Source organism: Oryzias latipes, chromosome 23 (assembly GCF_053564925.1).
Source record: "Oryzias latipes strain Hd-rR chromosome 23, Olatipes_Hd-rR_3.1".
Taxonomy (NCBI): Eukaryota; Metazoa; Chordata; class Actinopteri; order Beloniformes; family Adrianichthyidae; genus Oryzias; species Oryzias latipes.
In genome coordinates, this window is record NC_136259.1 from 16,965,523 (window position 1) to 16,984,767 (window position 19,245).

At 38.1% G+C, this 19,245-nt stretch overlaps 1 protein-coding gene across 6 annotated transcripts in view; it reads right to left on the reverse strand.

Annotated features, from left to right (window-relative positions):
* The window catches only part of cacna2d4a (calcium channel, voltage-dependent, alpha 2/delta subunit 4a), a 91,523-nt gene that overhangs the window by 53,834 nt on the left and 18,444 nt on the right, over window positions 1-19,245 (reverse strand). For 3 of the 6 annotated variants that reach the window (XM_078942236.1, XM_078942237.1, XM_078942235.1), the window contains exons 11-28: window positions 11,642-11,731; window positions 11,364-11,477; window positions 11,158-11,236; window positions 10,436-10,569; window positions 9,178-9,255; window positions 8,035-8,115; window positions 7,815-7,889; window positions 7,640-7,726; window positions 7,465-7,536; window positions 7,307-7,368; window positions 7,055-7,122; window positions 6,944-6,989; window positions 6,763-6,860; window positions 6,552-6,645; window positions 6,345-6,437; window positions 5,758-5,885; window positions 4,924-5,034; window positions 2,558-2,626 (exon numbers count right to left, since the gene is read on the reverse strand). In XM_078942236.1, coding sequence (XP_078798362.1) covers window positions 2,558-2,626; window positions 4,924-5,034; window positions 5,758-5,885; window positions 6,345-6,437; window positions 6,552-6,645; window positions 6,763-6,860; window positions 6,944-6,989; window positions 7,055-7,122; window positions 7,307-7,368; window positions 7,465-7,536; window positions 7,640-7,726; window positions 7,815-7,889; window positions 8,035-8,115; window positions 9,178-9,255; window positions 10,436-10,569; window positions 11,158-11,236; window positions 11,364-11,477; window positions 11,642-11,731 — 1,579 coding nt within the window. The remainder of the gene's footprint in view (window positions 1-2,557; window positions 2,627-4,923; window positions 5,035-5,757; window positions 5,886-6,344; window positions 6,438-6,551; window positions 6,646-6,762; window positions 6,861-6,943; window positions 6,990-7,054; window positions 7,123-7,306; window positions 7,369-7,464; window positions 7,537-7,639; window positions 7,727-7,814; window positions 7,890-8,034; window positions 8,116-9,177; window positions 9,256-10,435; window positions 10,570-11,157; window positions 11,237-11,363; window positions 11,478-11,641; window positions 11,732-19,245) is intronic. The other 3 variants (XM_078942240.1, XM_078942238.1, XM_078942239.1) reach the window with 2 other exon arrangements.

Sequence of the window (19,245 nt, forward strand, 5' to 3'; positions counted from 1 at the left end):
AAGGATAAAGCGGAACATCCAACATCGAAATATAACCACAGTAGAGCTTCTTTTTTCAGTCCTCTTTTATATTTCCCATTTTCTTCCTCCTTTCTTTCCACTCTAACTCAATTCATCTTTTTTGCCACCTCTCTCATCATCTTTTTATTCTTTTCAATTTCTTCGCCCCATCTCTGTTCTCCATCTCTGTGTGTGTCTGGTTGACTGCATCTTTTTCAGCATCTCTAATCATCTGTCATCACTTCATCCTGTCCTTCTTCACCATGTCAATTATCCTTCACCTTTTATTATTTCCAGACGTTCTCAGTCTGTCCTTTGTACCTACTTATATGATTGGTCTTGGTTTGGAGCGGATTGAATATATTTAAATTCAGACTATCATGTAGAGATTTGTTAGGTTTTAGTTTTCTTTGGTCGCTGTTGACTGATTTTAGATCAAACCTTTGAACACCAAATAGGCATCCTTCATCAAAGACGTTTAAAATTAAATCAGCAACCAAACCAGCACAAATGTTTCGCCTTCAAAGAGACGCTAGCAAAAGATTGATTGTGTTGCTTGGCTAAACACTGACACGTAGTGGTCATATGATGGAAAACCACAGCAAATTTAGGGCACATTGACAAAAAAAAATGTTGTGATTCTAAAATGAAAATTAATCTGTTTTTAAGCACAGGGTCATTTTAACATACTGTTAATATAAGCTTAATGTTTATAATTTTTTTATATTATATAGAATTTTCTTTAGGACATGTAAATGCTTAGCTTTTGAAGTACATTCTTTTGCTTATAGTGATTAAAAATGTAAGAAAATGTGGGGCAGTGAAGGTAAAAATGTCTGACAGTTTAGTTGGATGGATGCAGTGGTATGGGGCCTTTCTCCTGCAAACACACACTGATGAGCACATTGTAAGCAGGTCTGTAAAAAACGGTTCAGTCAGTGAGATGGCAGAGCTACTTGACAGTTGAAGAAAGTTTTTTAAAGAAGCAGTTTCCATCCCTTTGTGGCTCTTACTCCTTCCTTTATATCTTCTCAGAGATTCTCAGTGGTTTTTTAACATGGACTTTAACGCCTTCTTAAGAACTGTTGTCCTAATTTCTGGTTTGTTTGTTATTATGTGAAATACAATCCAAATAAAAATAATGATAAAGAATGATGAAACAAGATGGGGGAAAAACTATTCAAATTGACAGACAGCATCTTTAGAATAAACAATGAAACTTTTATTTTGAAATCTGCATTTTCCTCCAGCTTTTTAATCTAGCACAATTTTCACACTGGAGAAAAGTTTTAAGAAAGCTGTGCAACCAAGTTAAGCCTGTGCTTTTTTATAAACCACTCATCACTCTGACTGCTTGTTAAAAAGTCAAAGAACTCATCCATATGCACATTCTAAGAAAGCAGCATGTTGTCTCTTTCATGACTGTGATTGATGAGAGCGTAAGTCAAATATTGGGTTATACCGAGGCAAACACAGGAATATAAAACAAGATCTTACATTAGAAAGACGAGGAACAAAAATCAAAATGTGAAAACAGAATGTCCAAAGACGCAGTAAAGCAGAGCAGCACCTACTCTATGGTAAGTGGCATAGACTTATAAAGCACTTTTATATTTTAAATGAAGGCCTAAAGCGCTTTACAGCCAGAAGTCTTTTTCACCCATGGTGGCAGACCTGTCATACAAGACACAAGCCGGAACAGCATGAGCAATGTGGGGTACATTATCTATCCCAAAGACAACTTGAGAGGCCAACTTGCAACATTTTGATAAGTTGAAAAACATACAATCTTTGGATGTTTTTCATTAGCTTTAGCAAGCTAATTTGGAAAAAAACATTATAATTAGGTCAAAATCATGAAGCAGAACTCATAAGACTCAAACTGAGCTGCCAAGACATTAGAAAAATTATCCTTAATGCAACATGTTTTTTAGCTAAGAAGCAAAAAATAGGAAATAAGAAAATCAGTTATGATTATAATTATAGTCATATTTATCCACATATTCACCACCCAAGACCTCATTGTGATCCCATCGGCAACAAATAATGTTAACATCTTGGTGTTTTTCTGAAAATAATTGCAATATAGGAGTCAAAACGAAACATCATTTTTCTTTAGCAGTGGGGTAAACCAGAAAGTCAATGCTCTAATGCAAACTTTGAGGCTCAAAACCACCAGATGCCAAACAAATATAAGTAAAATAATGCATAACTTTTATATTTGTCATCACCTGTTAACTAAAAGGCATTACTTTGATAACTTTAATATATCGTTATTTTTTCTACACTTTCTTACAAATCACTAACAGTAATGCATTTTACAAACTAGCTTTATTGTGCCAAGTGATTGATAATTTGCATTATGCAGAGTGCATGTAGAGTAAAGGTAAACTAAAATGAAAACACAGGAATAAAATTTGTATATCAATTTATTTGATGCTATTCTCTCAGTATTGATTTTTAATTGCTACTGTTAAAATTCTATATTGTGTTGCAAAACCAGGAATAAATCTATAGTTCAGATTACAACAAACAGAACATGAAAAGGTCTTCCTACCTCCAGCTATGGTGGTTTTCTTTCCCACAGTCACCGTGACAGCAGTGGCACTGATCACTATCTTCCCTGCTGGTTAAACAACAAAAAATCATTTTAGATCCCCATTCTAAGATACAATATTTAAATACATGCACTAAAAAATGCATGCATTTCTTTCAAACATGCATGACTGATCTATAAGCATGCATAGTAAATCACAATTAAAAAAACATTTTTTTTGGCTTTAATTTTCTTTAAATGTTATGTTTATTTTAAATATTGTGCCTGAAAATACAAAGGGAATCCTACACTTCTAGTCGTCATTCTTGTAACAGCAGAGTGCACACATTTCAACCAGATTTTTTTGGATGTTGTACTTAAAACAGATGGGGGGGACGATATCAAATAATACATTCAAAAGAGGACAAGGACATGTGTTTGTGTTACAAATGTATTTATATCTCTGCAATCAACTCCTTTTAAACAAAATATCATGCAAAAAAAAAAAAAAAAAAAAAAAAAATATATATATATATATATATATATATATATATATATATATATATATATATATATATATATATATATATATATATACACACACACACACACACACAGTACAGACCAAATGCTTGGACACACCTTCTCATTCAAAAAGGATTCAAAAATATGAATTAACACATGTGGAATTATGTACATAACCAAAAAGTGTGAAACAACTGAAAATATGTCATATTCTAGGTTCTTCATAGTAGCCACTGTTTGATTTGGTTACTGCTTTGCACAATCTTGGTCATCTCTTGATGAGCTTCAAGAGGTAGTCACCTGAAATGTTTTTCACTTCACAGGTGTGCCCTGTTAGGTTTAATAAGTTGGATTTCTTGCCTCATAAAAGGGGTTGGGACCATCAGTTGTGTTTTGCAGAAGTCAGGTGGATACACAGCTGATAGTCCAACTGAATAGACTGTTAGAATTTGTATTATGGCAAGAAAAAAAGCAGCTAAGTACAGAAAAACGAGTGGCCATCATTACTTTAAGAAATGAAGGTCAGTTAGTCGGAAAATTGGGAAAAACTTTGAAACTGTCCCCAAGTGCAGTCACGAAAACCATGAAGCACTACAAAGAAACTGGCTCAAGCGCGAACCGCCCCAGGAAAGGAAGACCAAGAGTCACCTCTGCTGTGGAGGATAAGTTCATCCGAGTCACCAGCCTCAGAAATGGCAGGTTAACAGCAGCTCAGATTAGAGAGCCGGTCAATGGCACACAGAGTTCTAGCAGCAGACACATCTCTACAACAGATGTTGAAAGGAGACTGTGTGAATCAGGCTTTTATGGTAGAATATCTGCTAGGAAACCACTGCTAAAGAAAGGCAACAAGCAGAACAGAGCTAAAGAACAGAAGGAATGGACATTAGACCAGTGGAAATCTGTGCTTTGGTCTGATGAGTCCAAATTAGAGATTTTTGGCCCCAACCACCGTGTCTGTGTGCAACACAGAAAAGGTGAACGGATGGACTCTACATGCCTGGTTCCCCCTGTGAAGCATGGAGGAGGAGGTGTGATGGTGTGGGGGTGCTTTGCTGGTGACACTGCTGGGGATTTATTCCAAATTGAAGGCATACTGAACCAGCATGGCTACCACAGCATCTTACAGCATCATGCTATTCCATCCGCTTTGCGTATAGTTGGACCAACATTTATTTTCCAACAGGACAATGACCCCAAACACACCTCCAGGCTGTGTAAGGGCTATTTGAACAAGAAGGAGAGTGATGGGGTGCTGCACCAGATGACCTGGCCTCCACAGTCACTAGACCTGAACCCATTCGAGATGGTTTGGGGTGAGCTGGACCGCAGAGTGAATGCAAAAGGGCCAACAAGTGCTAAGCATCTCTGGTAACTCCTTCAAGACCGTTGGAAGACCATTTCAGGCGACTACCTCTTGAAGCTCATCAAGAGAATGCCAAGAGTGTGGAAAGCAGTAATCAAAGCAAAAGGTGGCTACTTTGAAGAACCTACAATTTGACATATTTTCAGTTGTTTCACACTTTTTTTTGTTATAATTCCACATGTCAGTGTGAATCTACAATTTTCATAGTCATGAAAATAAATAAAACTCTTTGAATGAGAAGGTGTGTCCAAACTTTTGGTCTGAACTGTATATATATATATATATATATATATATAAAATTAGGAGCATGAGATGTGGGAAAATATACATGAGAGCATTAATGTGAGTCTAAAAGCTTCTTCCTTAAGTGAGGAAGGATTCCTGTTTTATTTGGCATGCTTTTGCAGTTGCAACAGGAAGCTATTGATGCATTAGAGCAGGGAGAAAAATAAGAGGAAGACATGAAACATGCCAAGTCTCTATAGCAGGTCTCTACCCGCATCCTCTTTTGTGTCCCTGCGTTTCCTCCCTCCCTGCTCCTCTTGATGTTCCACCGCCTCCGCACTCAAGGTGGCACTATAGTCAGCCTCATAGTCTCTGAATGCATCTGAAAATGACAGACTTTTTTTCTATGGAGTTAATTAACTCCATATTTTTCCCCTCACCTTAACTTTAACACATCTAGTAAATATTTTTGCTTTTATGAATCAGATTTTCAAATGGTGTTTTTTAAAAATTGACTCCTTACACTTTTCGGTTAAAGTTACCCAAATCATCAAATATGATTTAAAAGTTGATTGTTAAAATTCTGATTTAAAGGTTTTATATTATGTGAAGGTGTAGTTTCATATATATGTATTTTGCAACAATAACAATTAGAAATAAACTACATAGAGGTTGGTTCAAAGCAATTCGTTTTAACTTTTAAAGCTCATACAAACAAAACTTAATAAAATATTTTTTTTAAATTTTCCTTTTAAACATGTTCTTTTAAAATGGCATATTAAGAGTTAGTATGATGTGATGATAAACAGAATGACTGCAGTTTTTAACCTTTTTTTTAGAGTGCTTTTTGAAAAGAAAAATAAGGCAATAAATGGTTCTAAGAAGACATAACATAAATAGTTCACACACATTTCTGTTGATTTTAACACGACACAGTGATGTGAAAAAAAAACAGTTGGAGTACATTAAAGAACCTCAACAAAGATTATCAGCTCAGTTTACAGATAACTAGAAATAAGTGGGGAAACAAAAAAAGCACTAAAAAGCAAAGTTTTTGTGTGTGCAGTGTGTAAGCGTTTATGTTAATAACTGGTATGTCCTCTACCTCTTGTGTCTTGTCTGGGCATGTAGTATAGAAACTGCCCAGCTGGATACTCAGCTGCTCTGCGGTACCATACTGGGAAATGATCCAGGGTGAACATATTCTCCATGTCTGTGGAGGTCAGGAAAGACCTAGGGAGAGGCAAAAATAAGGAAGAACAGAAGAAGATTAATGTTGAGAGCAGAATAACAGAGTAACGGTGGAGAGTAGAAAATATGTTAATACTAAAACTTTAAAAAAAAAAAAGGAATAAAAGGTAAAAGCAAAAAAGGCACCCAGCAAATCAAAAGTAGTGAGCATTCTAAAAAAATCAAACAAAATTGTGAGAAGCTGAAAACATTAAAGTCTATAAAGATGCTTCACTATTATAATATTGTTCTAAAATGTTTGCAAAATCGATAGAGTATTGCGTTAAGTGAGGTGCTGAGTTTCTAATCTACCACAGGACGAAAAATGAAATAACACCCTGCTAAGTTTTAATATAATTTTGTAATTTGGTTCCTTTATTTGATTTAGAATAAAAAGTTACAAATTTGATTGATGCAATAGGACTTGATGCACATTGAAAAAGGCATAATTGCATTACTCACCTGCCGCTTCTTTTTTCAATTCCGGCGTATCTCTGGAATCTCAGCAAGCCTGAACGAGTCCCCAAAAAAGCTGTTTCAATCCCGTCATCCATCCTGACAAAGGAATTTAGATGCAAAAAAACAGGGAAATGTTTTAAACAAAAATAGGTCATCAGGTAAATAAAAACAATAAAAAAAATGGAAAGGTTTGTGTTTGTTGCTATTGACCCCGATGTGTTGAGCATTAGTGCAGTCCAGTACGCTTCCATAGGAGCCGAGACCACAGCGTCAAATAAAGTTTGCTGCAACAACTGAGAATCACCTGTTATGAGAGAATAAAAGGTACAATTCAAATGAGGAGGAGTTTCATTTTAAATAATAACTTCTTTTGTAAATATAGTGTTTTTAAAATGTTTTTTTCTTTAAAATCTAATCTTACAGTCCAGATCTGGTTCTTTTCCTGTGAGATATTTCTTCACAGCTTCCAGTTGGGTCAGTTTACGATGTGCTGGGTCGATGTCAGTCTCACAGTAGGTCCTACATAGTTGGTTTAGGGTAAAACGATTCCTTAAAAGTCAACTATAACTAGTGTCTGTCTATACTCTGCAAAACAAACTCACCACTCGTTGGCTATGGTCAGATCCGGGGTCAGTAAGTCATGAAGACCTGAAGAAAAAAATCAGGTAAGAAACGATGTTAGAAACTAAAACTGAAACAAATAAAGAACTTACCATCCTCTACTGAAACGTTTCCTGTGAAGATATACTCTCCATATCCCCTACTCAACACGATACCAAGACTGCCAACAGAAATAAAAGAATCATGTTACTTAACAGTTTAAACAATAAACATTTAAAAGCCACAGCATATTGGATTTAGCTATAAACGATATCTTAAACAACTGTAATACCTTTTAAATTACTAATCAGCATATTATCGTTTTTTTTAATGCATATATGGGTATTTGGCACAAAAAGACCAACCTGAAAGGTGTTTCTTTGATGTCTGTGTAGAAGTAATCATTTCTCAAGAACAACACCCTCCTCTGTGAAGCACAGATAAGAAAAATTGATGGAAAACACAATGGAAACAAAACCAAAGCTGTGGTTAAATTGCATGAATCTTCTAAAACCAAACTTACTCCTTTATCCACTGAGGTTCTCACATCTAAAGACAGAGTTCCCGTTTCTCCTTTGACCATGGCTGTCCTCAGCTTTTAAAACCGACAGAAAACGCACAACTTGTGGAGCTGAATTTGTTTATTAACGTTAAAAGGAAAAATAGGGGACTGAAAAGGACAACAATGGGTATCTCACTTTTTCTTCAGTGTCTTCCCATTCCACCTCAGAAAGGTCAACACTGTTATAGTTGGGTTTGGGCTTCAGCTTCTTCCCTTCTTTATACTATTACCAAACAAAGCAAGAGGAAGAAGGAGAGCTTATAAATCAGTATGTGCAATCACTGACGCAAAAGCTCAAAGTTACTCTTTACCAAAGGTCGCAGGTCAGGATGAGACAGGATGTAACCATTATTGGTGATGAGGAAAGCGTAACCTTGGATACCCAGCTGTAAGGACAGATGAGAACAATCACATACAGGGGAATGCAGAGCTTCAAACATCTTTCTGATTGCACATTTCCTTTTAATTAACCACCAATTAACATGTGGTTTTAATACTGAGTTAGATTAGTGTGTTTAATTAATTATTTACCTTGTATCTTGGAGCTAATCTCATCAGTTCTCTCAAGGCCACATCAGTTCCCACGACCCCCAGCAATATCCCATGAGACAACTAGCAACAAAAGAAAGGGGTTCGGAGCCAAAGTCTGTTTGAATCATTTGATTTCAGTTAGTAGTAAAATCAAGCATCCTGGTTGTGTTACTTTTAGTCGTAATGTTTAGGGTCACGGTTAAACTGGAGCCAATCTACAGCTGTTTCAGAGGCAGGAACATTTCTGGACAGGTAGCCAGACCATTCCAAGTACACAAAAAACCCTTCTGCAAATTAAAAAAATATCCAACTTTTAGAGCTTTTAAAGCATAAAAACATTGATGGATCAGAAAAAATGTAAACTGAAAGCTCTCAGTGAAGATTTGAAGCGGGTTCTGGTTCTCTTTAAGTTGTCAGATTCATTGCAGCTACACAAATGGGTTTATTTGATTAAATACTCATTTAATTAGCTGTCAATGTAAGTCAGTGTGCAAGAACCAGAAGGTATGTAACATGTCATGGTCTTTTGCTTTCATTAAAGTCAATGATGTAGAAACAATAGCATAGAAATATCTATTCAGGGGCGGAGCTACGGGAGGGCAGTTGCCTTTTAAGTTGTTTAGAGAATATTTGAAAATATTTTCTTCTTTTTGTTGTAAAGGTTCAATATGTAAATATATATTTGATTTTTTTAAATTAAATTACATATTAGATGTTCATTTTTATCGTTCAAGAATTTCCGCACTTCTATTTGCTACTGATTTATATTAGAATTAGCACCTCAATTAAAAGAATTGCTGTTTTAATTTTAATAACAACAGCAAAACTGTATGAAATAGGTATTTTTGATCCTTTAATTTGCAATGACCTTCCACTCTGCCTTCCATAGACTTCTGCCCCCCTCTCCCGCTCCCCCGTGTAAAATATTCTAGCTCCACCACTGGATTTATTTGGACACAAAGACAATGTACATCAAGCATTTACTGCTTGCGCACAGACAATAACCTATAAGAATATGCATTCCTAACAGGATTTCCAACAATTTTCTATTATACAACTGCTTTATAAACTGTGGCGACCCCTGAAGGGATTATCCGTAAGAAAACAAAAAAAGCTGCTTTGTGTAGCAATAACATGACTTACTGTTTCTTCCTTTTTGCTGAACACAGGCATTGCTACTGAAGTCATCATGAGCAGACTTTGCGCCTGAGTGTTAAACAGCTGTAAACAACAACAAAAAATACAGTGACTAAACCACATTATTAAAATATTAATTGTCAAGTGGAAATTTAAGGTTATTATGCCAAATCTAACTAGGAGCAAGATTATCAAGCTAACAAGGAACTATTAGTTTTGGCTACTAACTGATGAAACAAAAGGATAAACAAAACACCACAATACACATTGTATGACTAACATTTGCAAAGCTGAACTAAGCCCTAACATCATTACCTCATTTTTATTAGGAAGCTGAAGGTGAAGAATGAGGGGAAAACAGTTAAATGGATAAAATGAAACTCTATTGATGTGATATAAATGAAACAGATAAAACAGATGAAAAAAGAAAGGGATGCCTGGAAAGTGAGAAAAAAGAATAAACATTTTCTCAGTGACCATTAATTAAATAATAGGGCACATAGTACATCTGTTACCAACACAGACAGAAGTTCGATCAAGCACAAAAAATCATTCATTCATTCATTCATTCATTCATTCATTCATTCATTCATTCATTCATTCATTCATTCATTCATCTTCTTCCGTTTATTCCCTTTTGGGGTCACGGGGCTGTTGGAGCCTATCCCGGTCACTTGTGGGCGAAGGTAGGGGGCACCCTGGACAGGTAGTCTGTCGCAGGGTAGTGTGTCCACAATCATGCGCACTCTCACACCTAGGAACAATTTAGATTAACCAATTAACCTATGAAGCATGTTTTTGGACGGTGGGAGGAAGCCACCGAGGGAGGAAGGAACATTTTAAAGGTTTTCTGTCTATGACCCAAAAGGTCAAGACAGATATCCAAACTTTCAGAAAGGTTCTATTGGAAGTCTCTCAATGTAAGATGAAAATGTGTCGTTTTAAGGTCACATTATGACATCTCAGGACAGAGATAGATTTAAAAAATAGCACAAAGTTAGGTATTTTGAGTGTTTATGGTGCCATAAATATAAATGTAATCATGGAAGCTCAATTGAAAAATGTTAGATTGTAATCCCCATGAGCTTAGATTTTTTTAAACTCTGTATAAATCCCTAAAATGGCATTGGTTCTAATCTGGCACTTTAGAATAAAAGTGAAATAAAAATGCTAACTGTCTTTTAAACAGTTAAACAGCTAAAGGTAAGGCAAAAACAGAGCGTAAAAAAAGCTATAAATATGACAGAAAAAAAGGCAGACTGACCACACTGTCCATGTAGGCTTCAGTCCAGATTATATCGTGGTCGTGGTTGATAACCATTGGCCTGCTGAGAACATGGAGATATTCCATAACATTTTCCTGGACATCAGCCAGTGTGGACACGTGTGTGTAGTAGCCTGCAGAACACACGCAAACACTCATTTACACAGTGATCCAAGTTGAAGAACATTTAGAATCATTCAGTAAAACAATTATTTAGGAATGTTAGATAGGGATATGTCAATAACAAAAAAATGTGCAACATTTCAAAGATAAATATGTACCAGATTTTAATCAGTGCTAAAACTCTGCTAAAAAAAAAGCCAGAGTTCAAAATTATTGAGTGATTTGGGATTTTTCATTCTAATATTTGTGTTACTTTAAAGACAAAATTCCTCTACACACGGAAATAAAGGATGGATTTCGTAACAATTGGAACTGGTAACAATAAAGACGTGAATGCAAGTTAGATTTTTTGCCCGGGGTGACCCATGAAAAATAACCAGACAACAGCTACTTTCTGCAGCAAGAAAACTTTTTAATTTTTATTTTTTGAGGTCAGTTCTGTAAATTTTAGGGAACTATTACTGAAAAATCATTTTAAAAACATTCCCGTTGTTACAACAGTTTGAACTCTACCACTAGATTAATGCTTACTATTATAAAAGAATCCATTTCCTTCTTTTTAGACAAGACATTTAAGCCTAAAAGTCATCTCATTTTACCTTTGTTGTTGCAGGCAATCCACTTAACATTTTCTGCAAAAGTCATTTCCCGTCCAATTAGATAAGTGAAGACTCGAACCTGGAGAGACAATAATGTTTCGTTTAATGAAATTCTTGAGAAACTAAGCACAAGTAATGCTAAAGAGATATAAATAAATGCCACTGATGCTTGTTTTTGTCCATCTTTCAGTTTCTGTGTGTCTTACTCGTCGATCTGGCCAATTAAACTCCTGAAAGACATCCTGAAAGTCTTCCATAGCGCCGTCTGTTATCAGCATGATGGCCTGATTGCACAGGCTGCCCTGCCCCAGCGCCGCAGCCTAAACACACAAATGCACTCAGAACGGACTCATTCTTAACAGTTTGTACTCAAATGAACCCATGGAGGCGTGAGAGTGCAGTTTAATAAAGATTTTCTCACAATTCTGAGTAATTGTATTCATGGTTTTATGTAAGACAGGGATTTTTTAAACTGAGAACAGACCTCATTCAGGATTTTGAAAGACTCCTTCATTGCATTTTTTACTTTTCCTTCTCCTCTGACATGAAGCTCGTCTATCAGCAGTTTGAAATGCTGGAGAAAAAGCACACAAAAAAACAGCTTTGTTTTTGAGATAACATGAGATGAAAATCGGTGAAAGTGCCACCATGGAAAAAAGAAGTTGGAGAGAGGATAGATCACTGGGAGCTTCCTGGCACCCTGACCCATAACAGGGAAGTTACCCCAGTGCCTGAAGGTAATGAGGATTAATTAAAGCTACAAGTAGCATTTAGCGGGCCCGAGCACGTGCCACCGCCTGGCACGAGCGACCGCCCCGTGAGCAACGCCCTGCTCGAGCCATTCTCGTCGTTTTTTCTTGTCCATTCTGGAGCTCCAAGCTAATGTTAATATGACAGCAGCCTGTGGGGGGGGGGGGGGGGGGGGGGGACTATAATCTGTTGCCTTAAAGGACAAAGACTTTTGCATATAGCATGAAAAAAATTCTTAAATCTAAGCCTCGTTTAGACCTGCTCATTTTCTCATCAAGTAGAAGAAGGTTTTTATCAGATTAAGAAACAAGCAATGATGATAATTGCTATCACTGTCCCTAAGGATGAGAACAATAGAACTCATTCAATTTTCACTACAATGTCTAGATGAGTGTCAGCTATGTCTGATAACTTGGCCAATTAGCTGGACCGGGATCTTACAACGTGCAGGTGGTTTAACGTCCAGTGTGATGAGTCTGTGGACGGCAACAGTACAGCATAGCTTTTGGTTTCCACAAGAGAAGAACTCCTGACACATCTGCCCTAACAGACAACTACAAGAGGAGTTGAAATGTATAACACGGTGAAGGAGTTTTTGTGCAGAAAAAGGTACCATTAGAAAAGCTGGTAGCAGTGACTGCAGATGGGACTCCTGCTATGATTGACCGACAAACAGGTTTCATCACTCACTGTAAAGCTGACCAAGACTTTCCAAAATGTCTGCATTACTGCTGCTTCTTTCACCAGTAGGCCTTATGTGCAGAAGTGATTGGCTCTGGACATATAATGACTCCTATTGTGAAAATCATAAAAAACCTCAGCTGCAAAGCAAAACAGAACAGGATTTTTAAGGTGCTATTGGTGGAGATATCTGCTGAATCTGGTGAATATGAATATGGTGAATCTGAACTTGTATTCTTGACTGACATTACTGGAAAACTAAACCACTTGATCTGCGAGCTGCAAGACATTGGCAAAACTATTTTTTTTTATTGACCAGCCTGCCTGAGCCAGTGTTTTTCTTGTGGGGATCTTTTCTGCCAGGGCTTGCCAGCTTGGTCAGTGGATGTTGCTGCAGTTGTCTCCCTTGCTGGGACAGCTGGAGTTAAACACAGCAGCTCACGGCTGTGAAGTGGACCCCGTTGCTGTCCCAGTCTGGATGGGCACTGTGGTGATGTTCCAATGTTCAGGCTGGCTCCTGGTATGAAGAGATTCCCAAGTACCATTTCCTAACCGCAGAGCCAAGGATGTGTTTACATGTTTAGGTCAAAAATGTGATGAACAGCTTCATGTTGTCTATTGATGTAAGTTTAAACCTAAACATGTTTCCCTGTTACTAATCCAGTTGATGTGGTTCTCCATCTGTTTCTAGGTGATAGAAAAGCATTTTTTTATATTTAGAGCTCCAAGCAAACAAACAGTTGTCTATATAAGAGCTTTTACAATTGTGGACTTTTAGCAGGTCTCTGAATACATGTGACCAATGTATGGTGGATTTTCACAGACTTTGTTTAAAACTGAAGGTGACAGAGACTTTGGAGAAGTGGCTACATTATTCTGGACTTCTTTGTTTCATCCACAGAAGAGTAAAATATGTGATTGATTTTGAAAAGCTGCTGAAAAATGTATCTTTTTAAAATTGCAATTTCTAATTTGGGTTTTACATTTTGTGTTCCATTTTTTGTGATTGTATTAGAAAGATTTGTTATTTATTTGGTGTTTAAAGGTGGTACATAATGTATATACATAATCTTCTTAGAGACATTTGCTATGTGTTGTGTTTGTTGTCGTTGTAGTTTAATTTCTTTGGATGTATTGAAAGGAAATGAAAAGAAGTTGCAGCATTGATTAAAAAAGCATAAAAGAGACATTTACTGTCTGATGTTACATCTGTAGGAGTGTACTGAGACTGGGTTTTGTTTTGGAGCACATTCATATATTTTGTTTGTAAAAAAAAAAAAGATAAAATATAAAGTTAATTGTATTTTGGATGAATAAAAAAGCAATGATTAGTGCTAAGGATGTATAAAAGACAAACAAAACAAAGGAAATTGCTGTAATTTAGTGTTGAACTAGGCTTTCTAACTGTTCTACTTTCTGTCTGCCACTCCTGGCTAATTTACATGTGAGCACACAGCCGGGGGTTGGGGGGGGGGCTAACTCCACTCCTGCAGCAGGGGAGACTGATGAAAAGCTTGAGGATGTAAGATTGAATAAATAAAATCCTAGAGTTGACCAGTTCATTTTATAAATGTAAATATTTTTTATTTTGGTGCTGATAAACTAAACAGATGTTATGATAAAAATATTTGCTTGAGTCAAAATGTCCAAAAATTTGCTTTCAGCACAATAGGGTGATTAAGGTGGTTAAATGTTTCTCGTACGTATAGTGCTGCTTTTCAAACGTGGAGCTTTGTAGGACGCATCTAATTCTGAAATCTCAGCTTCCTGAGACAAACGGCTGATTTCCTATGAAGCTTGATTATATGATCATGCTTCATGATCATTTATGAACATATATAGCTCGTCCAAAATTGTCATATCCATGGGTTCAGAATGGAAGTTTCATCAAATCTATTTAATTTCAGTGAGATCAGACAAGGAATGTGAACGTGAGAGCAACATTTGTGCATGGCGAGATACCCAACTTCGCCGCTCTGTCACGACCACACCCCCGCGTTGAAAGATTTGTTTTTCATCAGAGTAAACTTCAATGGTTTTTCAACAGGTGGACGTCATTTTGAGGTGTGTTTGCTCATCCTACTTGGAGCAGTGATGCTCCAAGTAAAACATGTCATTTCCTGTTGCCAACAGGTGGCGCTACACCTGTTTCGGATTTTTCCACTGCAGATGTGTTCAAAGTCAGACTACAATCATGCACAACAAATTTGGATCAGATTAGATTATTTATGGCTGAGTAATGGCCATTTTTCTTTTCATGGCGTGATTTCGAAACGACCTCAAATTTTGACGCGCCGCCACGGTCACAAACAACCGTAAAAACTTAAAAGCTTCGCAATTTAAGATCGGACATGTGTTTAGTTTACAAAACCAAAGTTTGGAGTCATTGTTCAAAAATCTCTAGGAGGAGTTCGTTCTAGAACGAGGCCTGCAAATGACCAAAATACAGCAAAAATGACATATTGACACCAATATAGCAGACTTCCTGTGCGACTGACAGCTTGGTACCAAGAGACTTTTTTGTAGGTTTCTATCTGATGAACATGTCCTGTAAAAATCAAGCTTGTATGTTAAAGAACATGGCGGGGCTCTCAAAAACAAACATGGTAGGTGGCGCTATTGAGCCGTTTTTTGTTCACCCATGCAAGTGCTGTGTATCTAAGTTGGAGATATGTAAGAGGCCTCTCATTCTGAAATCTCAGCCTCGTGATACAAACGGCTGATTTTTTATGAATTTTTAATTATCTGACTGCAACGCAATCAACCACTTCCTGTTTGGTGGTGGCTTGCGCAGGCACCGTCAGGTGTACACCCATGAAACTTTAGACGATGAGAGAAGACCCTTATGAGTATCTCCTGTTGTAATTTTATGAATGTCGGACAAAGCACAGAGAAAAGATAGGTCAGAATGTGACATAAAATGTATTTGTCAATATCTAGGTGGCGCTATGGAGCTCGTCCAAGATTGTCATATCCATTGGTTCAGAATGGAAGCCTCATCACCTCTATTGAATTTCAGTGAGATTGGACAAGGAATGTGCACGTGAGAGCAACTTTTGTGTGCATGGCGAGACGCCCAACTTCGCCGCTCTGTCACGACCACACCCCCGCATTGAAAGTTATGGCTTTTTATCAGAGTAAACATCAATGGCTTTTCAACAGGTGGACATCATTTTGAGGTGTGTCGGCTCATCCTACTTGGAGCAGTGATGCTCCAAGTAAAACATGTCATTTCCTTTTACCAGCAGGTGGCGCTACACCTGTTCTGGAGTTTTCCACTTCTGATGTGTTCAGAGTCAGACTACAATCATGCATATCAATTTTGGATCAGATTGGATTTTGCATGGCTGAGTAATGGCCATTTTTCTTTTCATGGCGTGTTTTCAAAATGACCTCCATTTTCGACGCGCCGCCACGGTCACAAACATCCGTAAAAACTTAAAAGCTTCGCAATTTAACATCGGACATGTGTTTAGTTTACAAAACCAAAGTTTGGAGTCATTATTCACAAATCTCTAGGAGGAGTTCGTTCTAGAGCGAGGCCTGCAAATGTCCAAAATGGAGCAAAAATGACATATTGACCTCAATATATCAGACTTCCTGTGCGAGTGACAGGTGGGTCCTTTCAGACTTTTTTGTAGGTCTCCATCTGAAGAACATGCCCTGTAAAAATCAAGCTTGTACGTTAAAGCGTATGCGGGGCGTCGGGACAAAAGTCACTGTAGGTGGCGCTATCGAGCCGTTTTTCTGCGCCCATGCCAATCTCCTATAAAATACGAAATTTTTCGCGACTCCTGATGTGTGTGCCAAATTTGGTGAGTTTTGGGGTATGTTAAAGGCCTCAAAAAGGCGACTCTTCCGGTAGAATAATAATAATAATTAAAGCTACAAGTAGCATTTAGCGGGCCCGAGCACGTGCGACCGCATGGCACGAGCGACCGCCCCGTGAGCAACGCCCTGCTCGAGCCATTCTCGTCGTTTTTTCTTGTCCATTCTGGAGCTCCAAGCTATTGTTAATACAACAGCAGCCTGGGGGGGGGGGGGGGGGGGGGGGGGGCTGTAATCTGTTGCCTTAAGGGACAAAGACTTTTGCATATAGCATGAAAAAAATTCAAGCAATGATGATAATTGCTATCACTGTCCCTATGGATGAGAACAATAGAACTCATTCAATTTCCACTACAATGTCTAGATGAGTGTCAGCTATGTCTGATAACTTGGCCAATTAGCTGGACCGGGATCTTGCAAAGTGCAGGTGGTTAACGTCCAGTGTGATGAGTCTGTGGACGGCAACAGTACAGCATAGCTTTTGGTTTCCACAAGAGAAGAACTCCTGACACATCTGCCCTAACAGACAACTACAAGAGGAGTTGAAATGTATAACACGGTGAAGGAGTTTTTGTGCAGAAAAAGGTACAATTAGAAAAGCTGGTAGCAGTGACTGCAGATGGGACTCCTGCTATGATTAATAGACAAACAGGTTTCATCACTCACTGTAAAGCTGACCCAGACTTTCCAAAATGTCTGCATTACTGCTGCGTCATTCACCAGCAGGCCTTATGTGCAGAAGTGATTGGCTCTGGACATATAATGACTCTTATTCTGAAAATCGTAAACAACCTCAGCTGCAAAGCAAAACAGCACAGGATTTTTAAGGTGCTATTGGAGGAGATGTCTGTTGAATATGGTGAATATGAACATTGTGAATCTGAACTTGCATTCTTGACTGACATTACTGGAAAACTAAACCACTTGATCTGCGAGCTGCAAGACATTGGCAAAACTATTTTTTTTTGACCAGCCTGCCTGAGCCAGTGTTTTTCTTGTGGGGATCTTTTCTGCCAGGGCTTGTCAGCTTGGTCAGTGGATGTTGCTGCAGTTGTCTCCCTTGCTGGGACAGCTGGAGTTAAACACAGCAGCTCACGGCTCTGAAGTGGACCCCGTTGCTGTCCCAGTCTGGATGGGCACTGTGGCGATGTTCCAATGGCCAGGCTGGCTCCTGGTATAAAGAGATTCCCAAATACCATTTCCTAACCGCAGAGCCAAGGATGTGTTTACATGTTTAGGTCAAAAATGTGATGGACAGCTTCATGTTGTCTAAACATGCCACCCTGTTATTAATCCAGTTGATATGGTTCTCCATCTGTGTCTAGGTGATAGAAAAGCATTTTTTTTTATATTTAGAGCTCTAAGCAAACAAACAGTTGTCTATATAAAAGAGCTTTTACAATTGTGCACTTTTAGCAGGTCTCTGAGTTCATGTGACCAATGTATGGTGGATTTTCACAGACCTTGTTTAAAACTGAAGGTGAGAGAGACTTAGAGAAATGGCTTCATTGTTCTGGAGTTCTTTGTTTCATTTACAGAAGAGTAGAATTGGTGATTGATTTTGAAAAGCTGCTGAAAAAAGTATCTTTTTCAAATTGCAATTTCTAACTTGGGTTTTACATTTTGTGTTCCATTTTTTGTGCTTTAATTGGGAAGCATTTGTTATTTGTTTGGTGTTTTTAAGGTTCTGCAAATATACACATCATTTTTTAGAGACATTTGTTATCAGTTGTGTTTGTTGATTTGTAGTTTAATTTCATTGGATGTATAGATGTCGTGTGGGGGGGAGGCTCGAGAGCAGGTAGGACCCAGGCGCAGAGACGGGAGGCAAACGGGTTCAGGGCAAGTGGGTTTATTTAACTAACAAAAAGCGCTGCAGAGCAGGATGACAAAACTAAAAACAAAAACTTACTGTGGCATGGCAAGGGACATGGACGCCAGACAAGAAGACGTGATCAACATGAGCAGAAGTTAATGGACCAGCACAGGAGGAAGGCAGAGACAAGACTTATATACAGACAGGGCAGACAAGACACAGGTGAACACGATTAGGGCAGATGGGGACCAAAGGAAGTAAAACTCAAGAAACATGACAAGACAGGAAACCTTTCAAAATAAAACTGGAAACAGAACCAAACAAGACAGAACAAGAACTAAAGCGAAAAAAAAGACAACAAACTGAAACCATGACAATAGAAAGGAAAAGAAGTTCAAACATTGATTATAAAAAAGGATATAAGAGATAAAAAAAAAGAAAAAGGAAAAGAAAAAAGATAAAATATTGATTTAATTGCATTTTGAATAGATAAAAAACAATGATTAATAGAATCAGAATCAGAATCAGGAATCAGAAAAAGTTTTATTGCCAGGTTCAGTAGAGCGCACTTTACAAAACGAGGAATTTGACTTGGTGTATAGTGCAATTAAGAATAAGTTAAAAATTAAGTTAACAACAACAACACACTATATACAGTAGAGTAAGGTGAATTAAAGTGGGAGCACAGATGGGCTGGGATGGTGGGGCCTGTAAGTGGCACCGACAGTCCTTTGGTGGGCGGGGGGGGGAGGGGGGGGTCACCTGGGGGAGTTGGGGTTCTGTTCAGCAGGCTGGCTGCAGTGGGGAAGAAGCTGTTCTTGTGGCGCGAGGTCCTGGTCCTGATGGACCGGAGCCTCTTGCCAGAAGGGAGGGGCAGAAAGAGATTATGTCCTGGATGAGAGGGGTTGGCTACAATCCTGGCTGCCCGCCTCCAGGTCCTGGAGATGTGCAGTTCCTGGAGAGACGGGAGGTGGCAGCCGATCACCTTCTCTGCTGAGTGGATGACGCGTTGC